Here is a 15,562-nt window from a genome sequence, read left to right as displayed (position 1 = left end):
ATTTCTGACTTGTCATTTAGGTTGCCAGGAGAATGTACAGTGCCTTTTAATGGTCTTGTTAGGTGTTTTAAGGTACAAGGCAGGATACTTGCTTTCTTGTTCACAGTATGGCATAGCCATTGTAAGTCTCGTATTAGAAAATAGATTGTTTTGTGAACAAAGGTTATCTGATAATGTTCAGGTAAGAGCTTTTGGAGAACAGCAGGATCAACAAAATGAGCAACAACAGTGTCTTAGTACTACCCACTTTACTACATTTCTTTTACATAGCGTTTTGGTGTGACACTGCTACAGGCTCACGTTCCAAGGTGTTGTGTTAAGTGCTGAACTTTTCATCTAAAGAAACCATTGAAATAGGGGAACTGTGTAAGTAAAATATAACTGTAGAACGCGCTAGTTAAGCAGAATGGAATCAGCTACTTCTGTGCATTAGCATCTTAACTGAAACCAAACAAGAACCAAAGAGCTTGGTTCTCTCCAAGTCCATAGATGTGGGAGGCACCAGGGTGCTGCTTTCCAACAGAGCTGATGGCAAGTTTGTGAACTTACTTGTTGAAGTTTCTTGCTAAAAGGTGTGTAAAATAAATGCGAAGCACCACCTGCCTCCACAGTCTATTTACCCCACAGCAGCTCTTCTACACGTGCCACCAAATAAGCAAAGGAACACGAGCAGGTTCTTCAGAGCAGTGTGTGGCCTGATTGAGGCTGAGGAATTAGAAGTACACTTAGTCGTTAATTTTCTCTGCTTGGAAGTTTCTTTTCTTTTGTTTTTCTTAATTCCAAACCGGAAGAAAAAGGGAAAATTCTGACTTACTATGAAGTTGCTTAAACTCAATTTGTGAACTCAATTTTTTTCAGCCAACAAATCAGTTTTTGGCAAAAGAAAAAAAAAATTAACAGAAGCACTTTAATGAAGATAAAGTGTAATCCACTTTATTACTTTATTTCTGCAGACAGACTGCATAGTGTGCTAACTATGCACTGTGTGCAGTAATTTGTAGCTTTCAGGAGGAATACACAATGGGCAGCCCTTCCATTCTGTAAGCAAAATCGTTTCTTTATGGTTCTCAAGTATTCATTTACCAAACAAATAATTGATAAAATGAGCAAGTGAGAGAGACACTAAGAGGGTGTGATCCAATGCCAAGCACTGGTTTTCGTAGTTGATTTTAAATCTACATTATGCTAATGATGTTCATTTGGAAGATGTGTCCACTCCCTAACTTCTGCCACTGAGCATGCTTTTAATTGGATTCAGATGGTTGGACTGCAACAGTGGTAGGGTTCATATATGGATGTCCTGAGTGCTCCAAGCATTTTTTTTCTCTCTTTGGTTTTTCAAAGCCAATGTTGTGATCATTGAGGCTGGAGTCCAGACGTTCCTAAAATCCCCCATTGAAGGTTTGCCTGATGCAAATGAGCATGCTTCTCCTGAGAGAAATGTCATTAAAGTAACTTAAATGTGCTGAAGATCTCATCTAGAGTGTTACTCCTCTCCCAGTCCATTGAGCTGTGTGGGCTGGGTTGCTGGTCTCTGGCCAGCTCATTGGAGAAGTCTATCTCACAAGGCTTGCCCTTGTGATCTGATTCTGAAAATACGGGCTGCTGCCTGAATAAATGAGATAGTGCAAACAGCCTTTTGTTTTGAGTAAAATGATACCAAAGGATCATGTTTCTGAGGCATTCTGACAACACGGCGTGTTTCCTTTGTGGTGAGCGCTGCTCAGGTTTTCAGCCCTGTGCTGGAATTCAGAGGTACTGTATGATTGGAGTGATTTGAACTGTGCCTGATTGAACTCAAACTGCATGTAGGGTAGGTAGTGGCAGAGGGCATCAGTTTCCAGAACGGTCATTGTAACACTTCTCATAAGCACGTAAACTCTTCTTTTTTCCTTTTAAAGAGAAAAGAAGTTTTGACTTATATCTTCTGAGGACACCAAAGGGCAGTGTAGGGATGGGATATGTAACTATTTCTACTATTTCTTCGGACAACTCTTGCTGTGCAAAATGATAATAAATAAGGTTTAAAAACAAAAAAGGAGGGAAAGAAGAATGCAGAGGATGTTGGGATACCCTCTTATCATGTGAACAAAATCAGTTCTGAATTTGCATTGTGAAGTTACAGTAAGCCACAGACCCGAGAGGGGAAAATTAAAGGATTACTTAAAACCAACAATAAACATGCAAATTAAAACGCATCATTTTTAAATGAAGTCATACACTGTTAAAAATAAGCAGAAAATTACATACTGGTTTGAATGTGTAGTTTATAGAATACGTGGAATGTTAAAATTGAATCAAATTAAGAAAAACATTTTTCCAAAGGCAAGTAAAATATCTGTTTAATTAGATCGTAAAGAAAGGAGATTAAAAGTAATATTTTGTGATACGGTAATTACTATTTTTCAGAAGTAGTCGTGTTCCTGTGTGTTGATCTAAATTTAAATATGATAGCAGATCTCTTTGGGATCTTTTGTTTTGTGTGCGTCTTTAATTGTTTTAAATCACGAGTGCTACCTTTATGTTGTTTCTGTTGCACTGAATGCGCTGCCTGGCTGTTTGTTCCCATACTCCACTGGCTCTCAAACACAAATCTCGGGAACGGCCTATACCTTCCAGTTCTGGGAGGTTAAAAGAGGAATCATTGCAGGGGACTATGCAGAAGATAACAGGAAAGGCCCCTGAAACCACTGGGAGTTGGGTTGAGGTGCTGATGGGAGTCTGAGATGTAAATAAACCAGATTGCTCTCATTTCCTCTTTCCACTGTATTATGCATTCCAATAGCACTATTCATCTTTATGACAGACACCTATTGCTTTAACTTTACTGCGGGCCACTGAAGTACATTAAAGTGGGCAGGAAATGGAAATAAATAGAGTTCAGTGGAGGCTTCAGAATAACTAAGCACGCTGAAGTCATTTTTAGTGTGGGGTCGTGTGTTTTTTAGCACATTTTAGCGTGCTGCCTGACCTTTGTTATGAAGATATTTGAAAGAGATGCAGTTTACTTGTAAAGTAAGAAATAAAATGTGCTCTAATACGTGTATTTTCCCCCAAACTCTTTGGGTTGCCAAAGATGAAAATAAATTGGGTTGAGACTCAGCTGGCCAGAGTCAATAGAGGATACGTCTGCATGCACTGCCTCAGGTTGGGGTTAGAAGCAGAATAATGGGACTGGAGATTGGAAGAAGTCGTGCTGACAGACAGCGTAGGGCAAGGACCGCAATCCATTCACTTAAATTAATCTGCTTCAAGGTAGTGAGGCGTTCAGGTAGGGAGATGAAATGGAATTCGGCCTTTAAATGCATCTGTCTGTTCCTTAATTCATGTGTATTTTGCTTTGGAAACGTTGATTGCTTCCCTTCTTATTCAGAGGGGTAGCTGCTTCCATAGACAGCTAAGTTACACTGCAAGTCCCACGTCCCTCTGGAAGAAGGGATTTGCAGTGAACTCCCATCTTGCAAAAGCTTTGTGTGTTTATTTTTCCTTGATTGTTTACACTCTGATAAAGCATAGGCCAGTAACCGAGTGGTCTTATAGCATGGGTTACTTGAAGAATTAGAGCTCGTATTTTCAGTCCCTTGAGATAATTAGCCACGCAGAAACTTTTTAAAAACAAAAAGCTATTAGCATAGTTGTTTTTTAATTTGGTTATACTAAATGGTATCTATAGCATGTTCTTTTTTTCTCCTTTTCTTTTCTGTCAATGATTATATAGTGGAAAGCAAGCCCCAACCTTCAACATTATGTGTCAATATAGAGCATATTAGTGGATATTCCACAATGTCATGTAAGATAAAAACTAATTTGTAAGCAGCATAGCAGAAATTGGCAAAGACAATTAAGACAAAAAATCATTATCATCGATCCATTTGCACTGGGAAAGTACATTTGATTCTCCCAAAGCATTTTTAAACATGTGGTTTGCCTTGGTCTGTGTTTAAGGATGTGTTTCAGTGTACCATTCAGTGCTTCTTTATTTTTTTTGATTATATCAAGATTTCCTTTAATTCTAAATACTGCTGCAGGTAAACTTGCATTGCAGAAACCAGCAGCAGGCAGAATTACAGCTAATTACTGAGGGTGGTCGTTGGCAATTTGACTTTTCATCATTTGTTCGTCATCATTTGTTCGCGCTCTCTGGATAGTCCCTCACTGCAAGGATTAGGTTACAGATGGGTGGGTATTACTTCAGTGACTTCTTAAGTGAGAATCCAGATGCTTTTCTACATCCTCTCCTGTTGCTTAGTTTGGGAGGTAGAAGTCAGTGGCTGCAGGTAAGATTTAAAGTTTGCATTCTTGTTTCTCTTTTGCAAAGCTTTCTGTCGCTCTTTGTTAGCAAAATTTAAATGCAGACTTTAAATACTTTGGAAATTACTGATAAATTGCAGATTACAGTAAAATTTCAAGAGAATTTGAGGTTTCTTTTTTTAACTGCATGTCACTCAAACAGTCTCAGGCTTCAAAGAGTTGAGCTCCAACAAGGTCATTTGATGTTGCATGCTTCTGAAAACCTGCATATTATTTTTGTGCCTAAGCTGCAGTGGGGATTTTCAGATAGTGGCCTTTGGACACATCACAGTTGCTTAGAGTATGTCTGTTGTTTCAAGGACTGTGGTCTCAGGCTGTAGTAATTTACGGTTGTGAGATGCTGGCCTTTGTTTGTGCCCCACATGTTAGCTGCATTGCCGGAAGCCTGTTTGGTGTGTGCTGGATTTCACAGGGAGGAACTGCAGCAGTTAAGTTTTGCATTGGACAGGGTTGTGTGAATTAAAATTACTGTCTCTATTTTTCCTTCTGTTACAAATTACTGGATGTGTTTTCAGATCTGAGCGTGTTTTCTGTACTCTCAGCTTTCAGAGATAAAGCCTGAAGGCAAACTCCAGGCTAAATGCAACAGTATTGAACTACGTGGCTATTTCTCTGTTATTTCTAGCTGGATCACAGTCCTGGTTTTCCACATTTATTGTCTTCCCCAATTCAGCTAGAAAGCACTTTCAGACCAGGCATGCATGCTTATCCTTGGGGCAAGTTGTACATGCGTGATTAGTCTCCCAGGAGCTTGTAAGGTCACTTGTGTCTGTAAGAGCCACTTGCTGGAAAACACAGACAAATTCAGGTGTTTCAGGAAACTTTTGCTCACACAGATATGTGCAGTTATCTCACTGTGGGCTTGCTGGGCTCCCAACTGCAGTGGTCCGTAGTAGAATCATTATTCATGTAATTGTCTGGAGTGTTTAGCACTCCAGTATTTGTAAGCAGAAGTTAACAGGGTGAGTCGCTTTTGTAGCACAGCAGGCAGAAGTGGATTTGGTGCACTGTTTGGATGGGTTTGTAGTTTGTGTGTGGTAGTGTTGTGTCAGTACCCCCAGCTTGCATGCCTGCTTTGTTTGCTCCCCTCACTGCCGGCAGAGCTGTGATGAGGATGACTTTAACTGCGCCCCATCTGTGCCCTTAACACATTTGGTTGCTCCGCTTCATTTTCTTCCCCTGTAAAACATGAGAAGGCAACTTCCACTCAGACTCATTAGGTCACAAGCTGCTGAAACAGGGGCTCCCCAGGTCCAGGCGTTGTCACCAGGTAGTAAAACCCCTTTAATGGGACTGACTTAACTTTTAAGTTCCGCTTAATGTTTTTAACAGTAACCTGCACTTCCTCTGCCCTTCACGCCCAATCATTAGCCAGGTGTTTTTGTCACAGGGAGTGGAAAAATAAAAGTAATCTAAGCTCACAGCTGGGCCCTCTGAGAGGGAGCTGGAGCATCAGTGGGGAGTGGGCTTACAAGGCTGTAAGGGCTTGGCAGTTGGAAATGGCCTTTTATAGAAATTGGAAGGTGTCTTTATGTCAGGTGCCCTGACATAAAGTGTGATTATATAGTTTGTTTTCAGGTTGAACATTAGGAAAAATTTCTTCTGAGGAAGGGTGGTGAGGCACTGGCGCAGGCTGCCCTGGAGGTGGTGGAGTCACCATCTTTAACGGTGTTCAAGAAATGGAGATGTGGCACTGACTGACATAGTCACTGTGCAGTATTGGTGTTAGATGGACAGCTGGACTAGATGATCTTAGAGGCATTTTCCAGCCTTAATGATTCTACGATTCTGTGTTTTGTGTAATCTAAATAGATCTATTTCCTCCCCTTTTTAATATGCCATCCACTTAGTTTCCTTGTAACTGCAATACTGCCTGACTCTCATCTGCCTTGTGCTGTGAACTCTGTATATGGAGCTGGAACTGGGGGCTCATTAATTTTCTTTACATCAAAAGAAAGTTGTTTCTTTCGAATGAGAAGCCTGCTTCACCTAGTCATTTACTTTAATTGCTCATTTGAAACTTTTGACATCTGATAGCAATGTAAGTGTTGCCAGATGAGGCCCATGACGGCAAGAGCCACAGGTGCTTTATAGAATCACCAAGATTGGAAAAGGCCTTCAAGATCATGTAGACCAGCCGTCCTCCTACCACCAATTTCCTCACTAAACCATGTCTCTTAGTACAACATCTAAATGAGTCAACGACTGCCCTGGGCATCCAATTCCTGCATCTGATTGCTCTTTTGGGGAAGAAACTTTTCCTAATATCCAACCTGAACTTCCCCTATTGAGGCCATTCCTTCGAGTCCTATTGCTAGTTAGAGCTTCCTTGAGTGCCAGGCCACGACGTGGTGGCGCAGTATTGTGCTCTGGTGTTTTTGGCAGCTGTGCAATTAATGCTAGGTTGTTGATTGCAAGATTGTGTTCAGAAGGCTCTCATTTGGAAGGGTTTCTGCAGAATGTGGGCTGTTTGTTTTTCTTGGGAGGCATTAGGCATGGTCCTTGGCTTGCCTGAAGCATAATGGTGCCTGCAGTGCTGTGCTGTGATATCTTCCAGTCTAACCAACAGCACCTTTCTGCTGATGTGCCACTGGCTTAGGAAAAAGTTTCTGAAATATTTTATTTTTTTCCTGACTGTTATCTGTTAATTTAGAGTTTCTGACTTCTGGGAGGCATGAAGGGGAAGAATTTTCTTGCTCAGGAGGATAGGCAAATTGAGCAACTTCAAATGCATTTTAAGCCTCAATAAGGAGAAATGAGACAAAGATGAAACACTGTCTTTGATCTGAGTTTGTAAATTCACTCGCTAGTGTGAATGCAATGTATTGTTCAGTCAACAGCAGGAGCAGCTTTCCTTAGCCTGAGAGGTAATTTTTCTTTTTCTTTTTTTTTTTTTCTTTTCTTTTTTTTTTTTTTTTTTCTTCCAGTAAATAAACAGTAATTTAAATTACTGTGGAAAAAGTAACTTTTGTTAATGGCTTTTGGCTGTGGACTGATGTGATGCTATACATAATGGTTTATATTAACACAATACTGGCATTTTATGAGATAGATCAAAAACTACTGCAGCAGTAATCCAGCAGCTAAAAACAAGCTAGATTCCCTGCTGCTGGTGGAGAAGTTGAGCAGTGTTTGAGGATTTTATAAACTCAGAGCAAAGGGAAATGGCACAGTTGAAAGAGAATAATGAGCAAAGCCAAAGTACCGGTCCCTAGACTTCTAAAGAGTTTTATTGATGTGTGTTGTAATTAAAACCAAAATGAGTTAGTTTTCTAATAGGGCATTCATTTCCTAGAGAGCAATTGCAATTTGGCATCAAGTAATACGATTTTAAAAGGAGTACTGATCTAGGGATACCCCAGCGTATGCAGGGTGGCTGACGTTCTAGCTTTGCATGCCCTCATTATGAACATGCAAATTAAATATTTTCACTTAAAATAATTATACAAATAAACCTTTGGCTGTGATTTCATTAAAATTTTAATTGTTTAGAGAGCTGGAGGAGAGCATGTGAAGTTGGGTCAGTTTTACTGCATGGCATTCATCTTGATAGCAGATTTACAGCAGGGCTGGATTTAATCTCCTGGCTGATCTTTACAGTAGCATGTTGGAGATGGGAAGGCGTTGGTGTGTTGCAGGAGATAGGTAACTCTGTCTCTGAAATGGAAGCACAGAGCAAGCTTTTAAGATTTCTGGGCAGCCTTAAAATGAACTAGCAAGGTGGAGGAGTGGGGAGCAAAGTAGGTGTTGCTTTTAAATCAGCTTCTTAGTGTGCACATTGTCGTACCTTCACACATGGCTGTACTTCCAAATCTATTTCTCATCAAAGCAAGTGTAGTGTAAGGGAATATTGCTACCATCTGGGTCGCAAAGGTCAGAAATAACAGGCCTAGCCAGCAGAGGAGCCAGTTTTTGATCACTACCATCTAAGCTGTCTTTATGTCACTTGATTACTCATTTCTGAGGGTCATGCACTAATTTTTTTTTAATAATATGAAATTTTATTTTCCTGGGTTAAAGTTGGTGGTAATGCCCTTGAAATGCATTACAGTACCTGTAGGGTCAGCATCTCTCCTAATGTTGTTTCTGAGCATGAAAAAGAAGCATGTTGGATATCTCCAAAGGAGAGTTAATTAGAAGAATGAGTAGTTATCAAGTGCACCCACAGCTCTGCTGTTTAAGTTGATGAAAATTTTCGTGCTGGGTCTCATACAAATGAAGTCACTTATGGTTTATTAGTCAGCTGTGACCTGCAAGTCTTTTGGGGTATTCAGACAAAAAAGAAAACCTTGATAAATACCAGTAGAGATTTAAAGTGTTTCCATGGGTGGAACTTTGTCTTTTTCTCTTTTTGTGTTTTGACTCAATGTGTTTTTGTTTTTGTTGTTTTTTTTCTGCTTCTCCCCCCCCCCCCCCCTTCTGTAGGACCCACGATTATCAGCTTTAATTTTTGACAAGCTTCAAGTGCCTGACTATTTACAGAAAAACAGGAATGAAGGAGAGAGCAGATGCGAAACTTGTGCCACTCACTTGAACCAGCTGAAACAGGAAGCCATCCAGATGATGCACACCCTCAACCAAGCCAGCTACTCAGAAATGCCCGACCTCCCACCTGGTGCCACAGCAGTGACCAGCATGGTACCCAGGGTGGTCACAGTCTCTTCCCAGCGGGATCTGCCACTGATTACTGGGCAGGTGGGCAGGCAACCTGGAAAATCACCAAATCTCTTCTCTGGGACAGAGAGGAAGAAGGGACTTGGATGGTCTCAAGGCATGGGCAGTTTTCCAAACTCCAGTGTTCAAGTCACAGTAGCTCCCAGTGGTCTCAGCGGTGCACTGAGTTCAGTCACCATCCAGGCTCAGCAGTACCTCGAGGGCATGTGGAGTATCTCCAGGGTGAACAGCTTCCTGCCTCAGGCTTGTCTAGTAAGTCATGATAATGTAGATGCACAACTTTTGTTTACGTGTGCGTGGATAAAGAAGAAATGTGAGATGTATGCATATTTATGTTAGAGAGGGTTAGCTAATGGTATTCTAAGCCATGTTTCAGGAACTGAATAGCTTGAAAAGAGCTCTGAACGATGTTCTGTCAGATGTCACAAGGAATTTGCTTTCTTATCGTGCATGGTGACATCCTTTCCTCTGAATTTTTTTGCAACTGTTGTGGCTTTGTGGATGCAGGTTGATGTTATTTGCCTGTCAAATACCTGGTGACCTCTTCAGAAAAACATAAAAAGCCAGGTTTGTCACTGAAAGCTCTGGGGGCTTCATGGGAGCTGTATCAAAGACAAATTTGACCCTCTAGTCTAGCGCTGAACTTCTATGGCTGTGTTTGATTCAGCAGATGTTGATAGAATGCTATGGGGAGGATTAATCTTCAAGTTAGGTGTCTTGCAAAACAGTTTGCTGTGAGGAGGGTGTTCAGACATGCTTCTGTAAATACTACTGCACTTGGATTCTAAGTGTTAAAGTTGGTTTTAAACCATTTCTGTATTTGATATATATATGGTAAGAATTCTTGCGAGAAAGGAAAAATCTTAATAGAGGTGCACATCACCTTGACAACCAAGTTCATTACTGCTGAGTACAAAATGATACACAGATTGATTTTGACTAAGATATAAGCCATTTTCCCATGATAGTGAGCAGAAGTCATGCTTTTCACTTAGGTATTGCAACAGATCTTTCAAGACCAGGGATGCTGGTGCTAGACAGCTTTGAGTGTAACATAATGCCTTATGTGCTGGTATATATAAACACTACCAAGTACTGCTTAGTAGCATCAGCTGGTTGAGCTTCAAGATCGTCAGTGTTAATTTTAAGAGTGCCATTGTATGGAGTTACTTTTACAGGGAGGCTGCTGTATTTCCTTCTAGAAGGCTCTTCAGAGACATGATTGTTCCTTCCCATACTTTTTTCTCACATGGAAATCTGTGAATGCTTGCATGTCCCACTTTGAGGGGGCCCCCATTTATATCTGGTGTATCCTTATTGATGTATTGATCTCTAATGATATTGCTTTTAGAAAAAGGGATGAGAAACGTTCTATTCAGCTATTATGAGGAACTGCTTCTGTGAGTCCTGTTCTCTAAAATGCTACTCTGTTTGGGACCATTATGGCCAGTGTTAGGGCATGTGGCATTGTAGTATCTATTTAATTCTGCATATATCACAGAAATGTAGGAAAATTAGAAAGCTTTTGGCTTAAGAGGCCTACAGTCTGTGGAAGCACAAGTATTTCAATTTTTCTGCTCATTCCCTTCCTGCTCTTTTCACATTCTAAATAATTCACTAACTGCCAGCTCCAAATTTCTTTCTGCTTAACCATGCTTACTGATAGATGTGGTTTCCCCTAACCACTGCATTACCCTACAATAAAACTGAGCTACCTCATTTAACCCCTGTGAAGTAAAGCTGTGTGTAATGCAACAGACCTGAAGTGCAATCTAGAAATGTGCAAAAAAGCTCAATAGCCTGGAAAAGTGACCTTTAAATGAAAGGACAGACAGTGTTAGACTGGGTATTGGAGGTTGCTTGGATGTGATCCAGTCATCTGCAAGAGCAGTTTAGTTTTAGATGCAGCTTTTGGAGAAATGCTATTTTTTTTCTTTTATTTTTAATTAAAGCCCAACTTTGTTCATCTCTGTCCGCAGTATCCTTTCTGTGTCTGAATTCTCCTACTGGCTTTTGTTTTATTAAGAGCCTTGTGTATGATGAAGCTGTTTGGGTGGGGAAAGTGCCTGCACATTGCTTTTCCCCATAGGCTGGATGTAAGGTTGGAGGGATTTCAGGAACTGGCTGATCTAGGATAGCATTCACTGCAGGGCATTCTTGTCCAGTGCTTGTCTTACTTCATCCTACAAATGTCATGACTGTGATTTCATGAGTTCTACTGATTGTCAGCTCTCAACCTCCTTTTCCGTTAGAAAGGTTTTCTTGTCTTTTGAAATAAACAAGCAAAAATTAATCTCCACTGCTGCATGTTAAACCCATTATTCCAGGTGACAGTTACTGTAGCTGGAGAAGAATTTATTCTGTTCTGCATAGCTTCTTCTTTTCCTTTTCTATTTGAGGCTTGTTGTCACATTTCCAATCTTTACCAGAAGGTAAATCCTGTGCATTCAGCCTTTTCTTGTTAGTAATGATTTCTAGACTCTTGATGACACTTTCATATCTCTCTAAATGTTCCATTTTTGTCCCATGTCAGTCTAAATACCAGCACTCTAGCAGGATATTTTGTTCTAGCTGAGGCGTCATTGAAATGAACTGTAGAATGGATAGTTCAGGTTTGGGTTACCTCCTCAGTTTCACCAGAATCAAGATCAGAGTGTTGCAGCTGTGGAGCAAGCCTCCAAATATAGAGCCCATGCAAGATGTGAACTGTTCTGGTTAGGGCAAGGAAAACAAACGCAGTGAAAAGGATAGCATTGAATTATTTATTATGTGTAACATGACTGCATTTTGGAGCCCTTATGATACGGCATAAATGCAGAAGAAAAGATAGCTCCTGCCCTGAGGTCTTCATGCTCTTAACTTGTGATGTTATTTTGTTCACTCTGTAAATACTCCTGATTCACTTGGAACCTGCAGTTTTCCCTCCCCCCCTCAATGGAGGGTTTTTCATCAAACAGTGCTGCACTCCTTGCTGGGAAACTGTTCTCTAAGTGCTTTACATCTCAGTGATATAACTCAGTGCCGCACTTGAAGTGAGCATAATTCATTTTCTAAAGACTGGATGACAGATGCAGATGAAGGCTGGGATTCATCTCAACTGTTTTCAACTGCCAAAAAGACAGGTGTTTATTCCAAGCTAATTACAGAGCCTTCCTTTATAGCAGTGGGAGAGTACCAGGCACCTCTGAGATGTGCTTTATTCTTCTCATGTTGGCTGTCTGTCCTGGCTCATCTTTGACATCTATCTTTGCTCACCTCAACTGTTGAAGGTGTCTGTTGCTTTCTGCTGGTGCTGGTAGAACCCAGATGGGTGTCTTGAAAATGCTTAACAACACATCGCTGTCAAACTTCAGGAGACCTTGTATCTACAGACTGTTCTTTAGGTTCCATACATATATATACATACATATATATGTGTGTGTGTGTGTGTATATATATATAATTTTATTATGGTCAGTTTTAACAGTGGTAATACTGCAGCTGTCTGCAGAGATAAAAGGATGATTTGATTTCTGCTCCTCTCATCTCCCTTCCTGAACTTGCCTTATAATGTCACTGAGTTACAAAAACACTTCAGAGCCGAATGTTTGGGGTCAGAAGTGCAATGCATCGTAAATTTTTAATAAATGTTTGGAGTTCAAGTGTGAAAATCCATTATATAGATTATAAATTTTTTGAACAGGAGCGTGTCTTCAAAGCATAGTGTGAATGCTGCTCGAACTGCAATAATAACCGTGGTCTTCAGGAGCTCTGAAAAGGAGCAGTAATTAAGGATCTGGAGGAGGGTCCAGGGAGGGGAGGACGAGGATTGCAACGAGAGTGCAAGAGGTGAAGATGTAATCAGTGGCTTTACCCAAGTGGCCTGTTGTGAAAAATTACACAAAATAATCACCAGTAGCAGTGATAAGTAGTTTGACCAGGCAGTGAACACTGTGAAGGGGAGGGAGCTGACATAACTCCATGTAAGACAGCTGATTTGCAGTGGACGACTGACAGCTGTAATTAGTACATAGTTTTATATTGATGTTTTTAATTCTAAACCTGACAAATGAATACAAGGTCACTACTCAAATGAAAAGGCATGTAAGCAGTACTCAGCGTTGGCACCAACCATACTGTTAAACATAGAGAAGCAAGGGGAATTTAGTCTTCCTAGAACCAAGATTCTGCCTGAGATGGAGAAAATGAAGACTACTAAAAATACATTGTAGCTCTATTAGAAATACCTGCGTATATTGCTTACTGTAGGAAAAAGAGGTTCAACTGCATGCTTTGAATTGACTGTTATTAGTATGCAGCATTATGTGCTGAATAAAAGTGGTAATGTAGCCGTGCAGTGTAAAAACATCACCGTGAAATAGAGCTTGTTTTGCAAATTGCTTTTTCTTTCATCTTATGCAAAATGAAATCTTTGCCACGCTTTATTTCTAATTTGAATATTTGTTGCCTGTTTACTAGTATCTAAGTTGCTTTAGAAATGTATTTAAGAAGAAACCTACTCCATTACGAACCTAGGAAAGCTGAGGTGCTGGAGAAGTAAATGATTTAAAAAGACTTTAAGGCACAGGTATATAAAATTGTGAATTTATCAGTATTCCAATGTGCATCCTTGAAAGTACTCACATGTTCAAAGCTATGTTTATGTCTAGGTTGAGTGAGGCTCTTTGACTGTGGGTCAAAAAGCCGGTCTGGGTGTGAATGGGTGCATGTCTTCGTAAGTTCAAGGAGTTCTGTTAATTTTCATTATTTGAAGAATTTCTGAAGGCTGTTTTAGCCAGAATTTAAGCTTTCCCGTAGTTCTTAGGGTAAGAAGACAACATATTCCTAATGGAAACCAGATGGATTCATTTGAGGGTTGCTCAGCCCCTGTTGACTTTCCTGAAATCCTTTTCCTTTGTTTATAGCGAGGATGACTTCTGCTTTGCTTAGAAGATGTAATAGAAACTGACTGTGGAAAACAGAAGAATGAGAAGATTCACTTTCCAGCATCTACTTTTTTACATTGATAAATGTCATACCAAATGGATTTCTAAAATCTTTCTTGATAGATTTCTCAGTGACCTTTTAATAATACTATGTGTGAAATATATTTTGTAACAAAACAATTAAAATATAGTGCTTTGACCATAAATCTTGTCTATAAGTCATTTGGATGACTTTGAGCTTTGGGATGTTTCTCAGACAAGATGGATAACAACCTGGATCTACAGAAGGCAATAGCAAACTTCAGATTAGTAGTGGGGCTAGGACTGCACAGAGACTTTAATGTATTCTCTAGTTTTAGAGGTGCTGGTGTTACTGTTCTTCAGAGGAGGTACATCAAGGAAGGAGAATAACAAAGAAAACTGGAGTTGGTTGCTCTCCTTAACAAGTCCAAGCAATAAAAAGAAACCTTCTGATCCAAGTTATGAAGTGCTCTTTCATATTAACCTAATTTTATAGTTCCTGTGTGGAGGGAGAGATGCGATGTGAGAGGACGACACTATCAGCAATACCTTACATTCACTTACATTTAGAGTTGCGAGGTTGACCTTACCTCAGCAGTAGCAGATCAAGTAACAGATCAGCTTAGAAACTGTGGGTTAGAAATCTAGTGTTGCACACACACAGAATGCATAGAAATGTGTTAGTTAGCACAGTGTTCTGTGTGATTGCTAAGGACTTCATGCCCATTTTAAATTAAAAAAAGAATTTTTTTTCTTTTTAGATTGCTCCCAGCATGAAAATGCGCTTGCTTTTGAAAGTATAGCTCAGATATCAGAGTGCCTCATGAAAAATAGGGAGAGTTGGTGAAAGAGGTATTGGCTCCAAGATGAAAATAAGCATTTTCATAGGTAAAGGTGTGGTTTGCATCCCTTTATACTGTGTATTTGAAACTTCTGCCATATTGTTGGTTTTATAGTCATGGGACAGAGTAACTATCCTCAGGACTCAGACACTCTTGGGGCTCAGATTACCACCTGAAAGCACAGTTCTTTTGATCCTTTGCCCCTCTAGGCTAAGCAGTTATTATTACAGCTCTCATAGGGAAACAAATCCATACTGGCCTTTGTTGACAACTGCAGTCAACAAGCAATAATAAAGAATGTTGGCCCAGACTTCACCTGTAGTAATCAGGGGTAGATTTAAAACAAGCAGACTTCAGAGATTATTTGCAGATGATAATCCACAGAATTTACCTTTACTGGGTCTCAGGTTATCTCAAGGCCTGTTGGTGAGGTTAACTGCCTTCAAACTCTCAGAAAATCTTTGTGTAACTTGTGAGGAACTCTGTGAGAACATCCTGAGTTTCTGCAATGCCTTTTTGAAAGTAATAGGGGTTCATAGGACTCTAATCTGGAAAATGTATTATAAACTACACTTTAAGTGAAAAATATCTCCTCGTTTTTTTACTACAGGTGTTTAAATTTTCTACTCTCCCCTGTGAATTAATTTCTTTGAACTGGCCTTTTCTGTTCACCCATTTTACTTTAGTGTCTTTTGCTTAGTACATTTAAACCATGTGTATTATCTGATTTGTTAATTCACGTGTCCCGCTCCTCACAACATTAGAAATCACCTTACAAGAAAGGCTCTT

General features: G+C 40.0%; 1 protein-coding gene across 2 annotated transcripts in view; it reads left to right on the top strand.

The window, feature by feature from the left end:
- The window catches only part of KIF26A (kinesin family member 26A), a 95,255-nt gene that overhangs the window by 21,824 nt on the left and 57,869 nt on the right, over positions 1-15,562 (top strand). For both annotated transcript variants that reach the window (XM_072339091.1, XM_072339090.1), the window contains exon 3: positions 8,737-9,237. In XM_072339091.1, the coding sequence (XP_072195192.1) occupies positions 8,737-9,237 (501 nt within the window). The remainder of the gene's footprint in view (positions 1-8,736; positions 9,238-15,562) is intronic.

The sequence above is a fragment of the Excalfactoria chinensis genome, chromosome 5 (genome assembly GCF_039878825.1).
Source record: "Excalfactoria chinensis isolate bCotChi1 chromosome 5, bCotChi1.hap2, whole genome shotgun sequence".
Lineage (NCBI taxonomy): Eukaryota > Metazoa > Chordata > Aves > Galliformes > Phasianidae > Excalfactoria > Excalfactoria chinensis.
The sequence above is the reverse complement of the archived record's forward strand: the minus strand, read 5'-3'. Positions and strand labels throughout refer to the sequence as shown.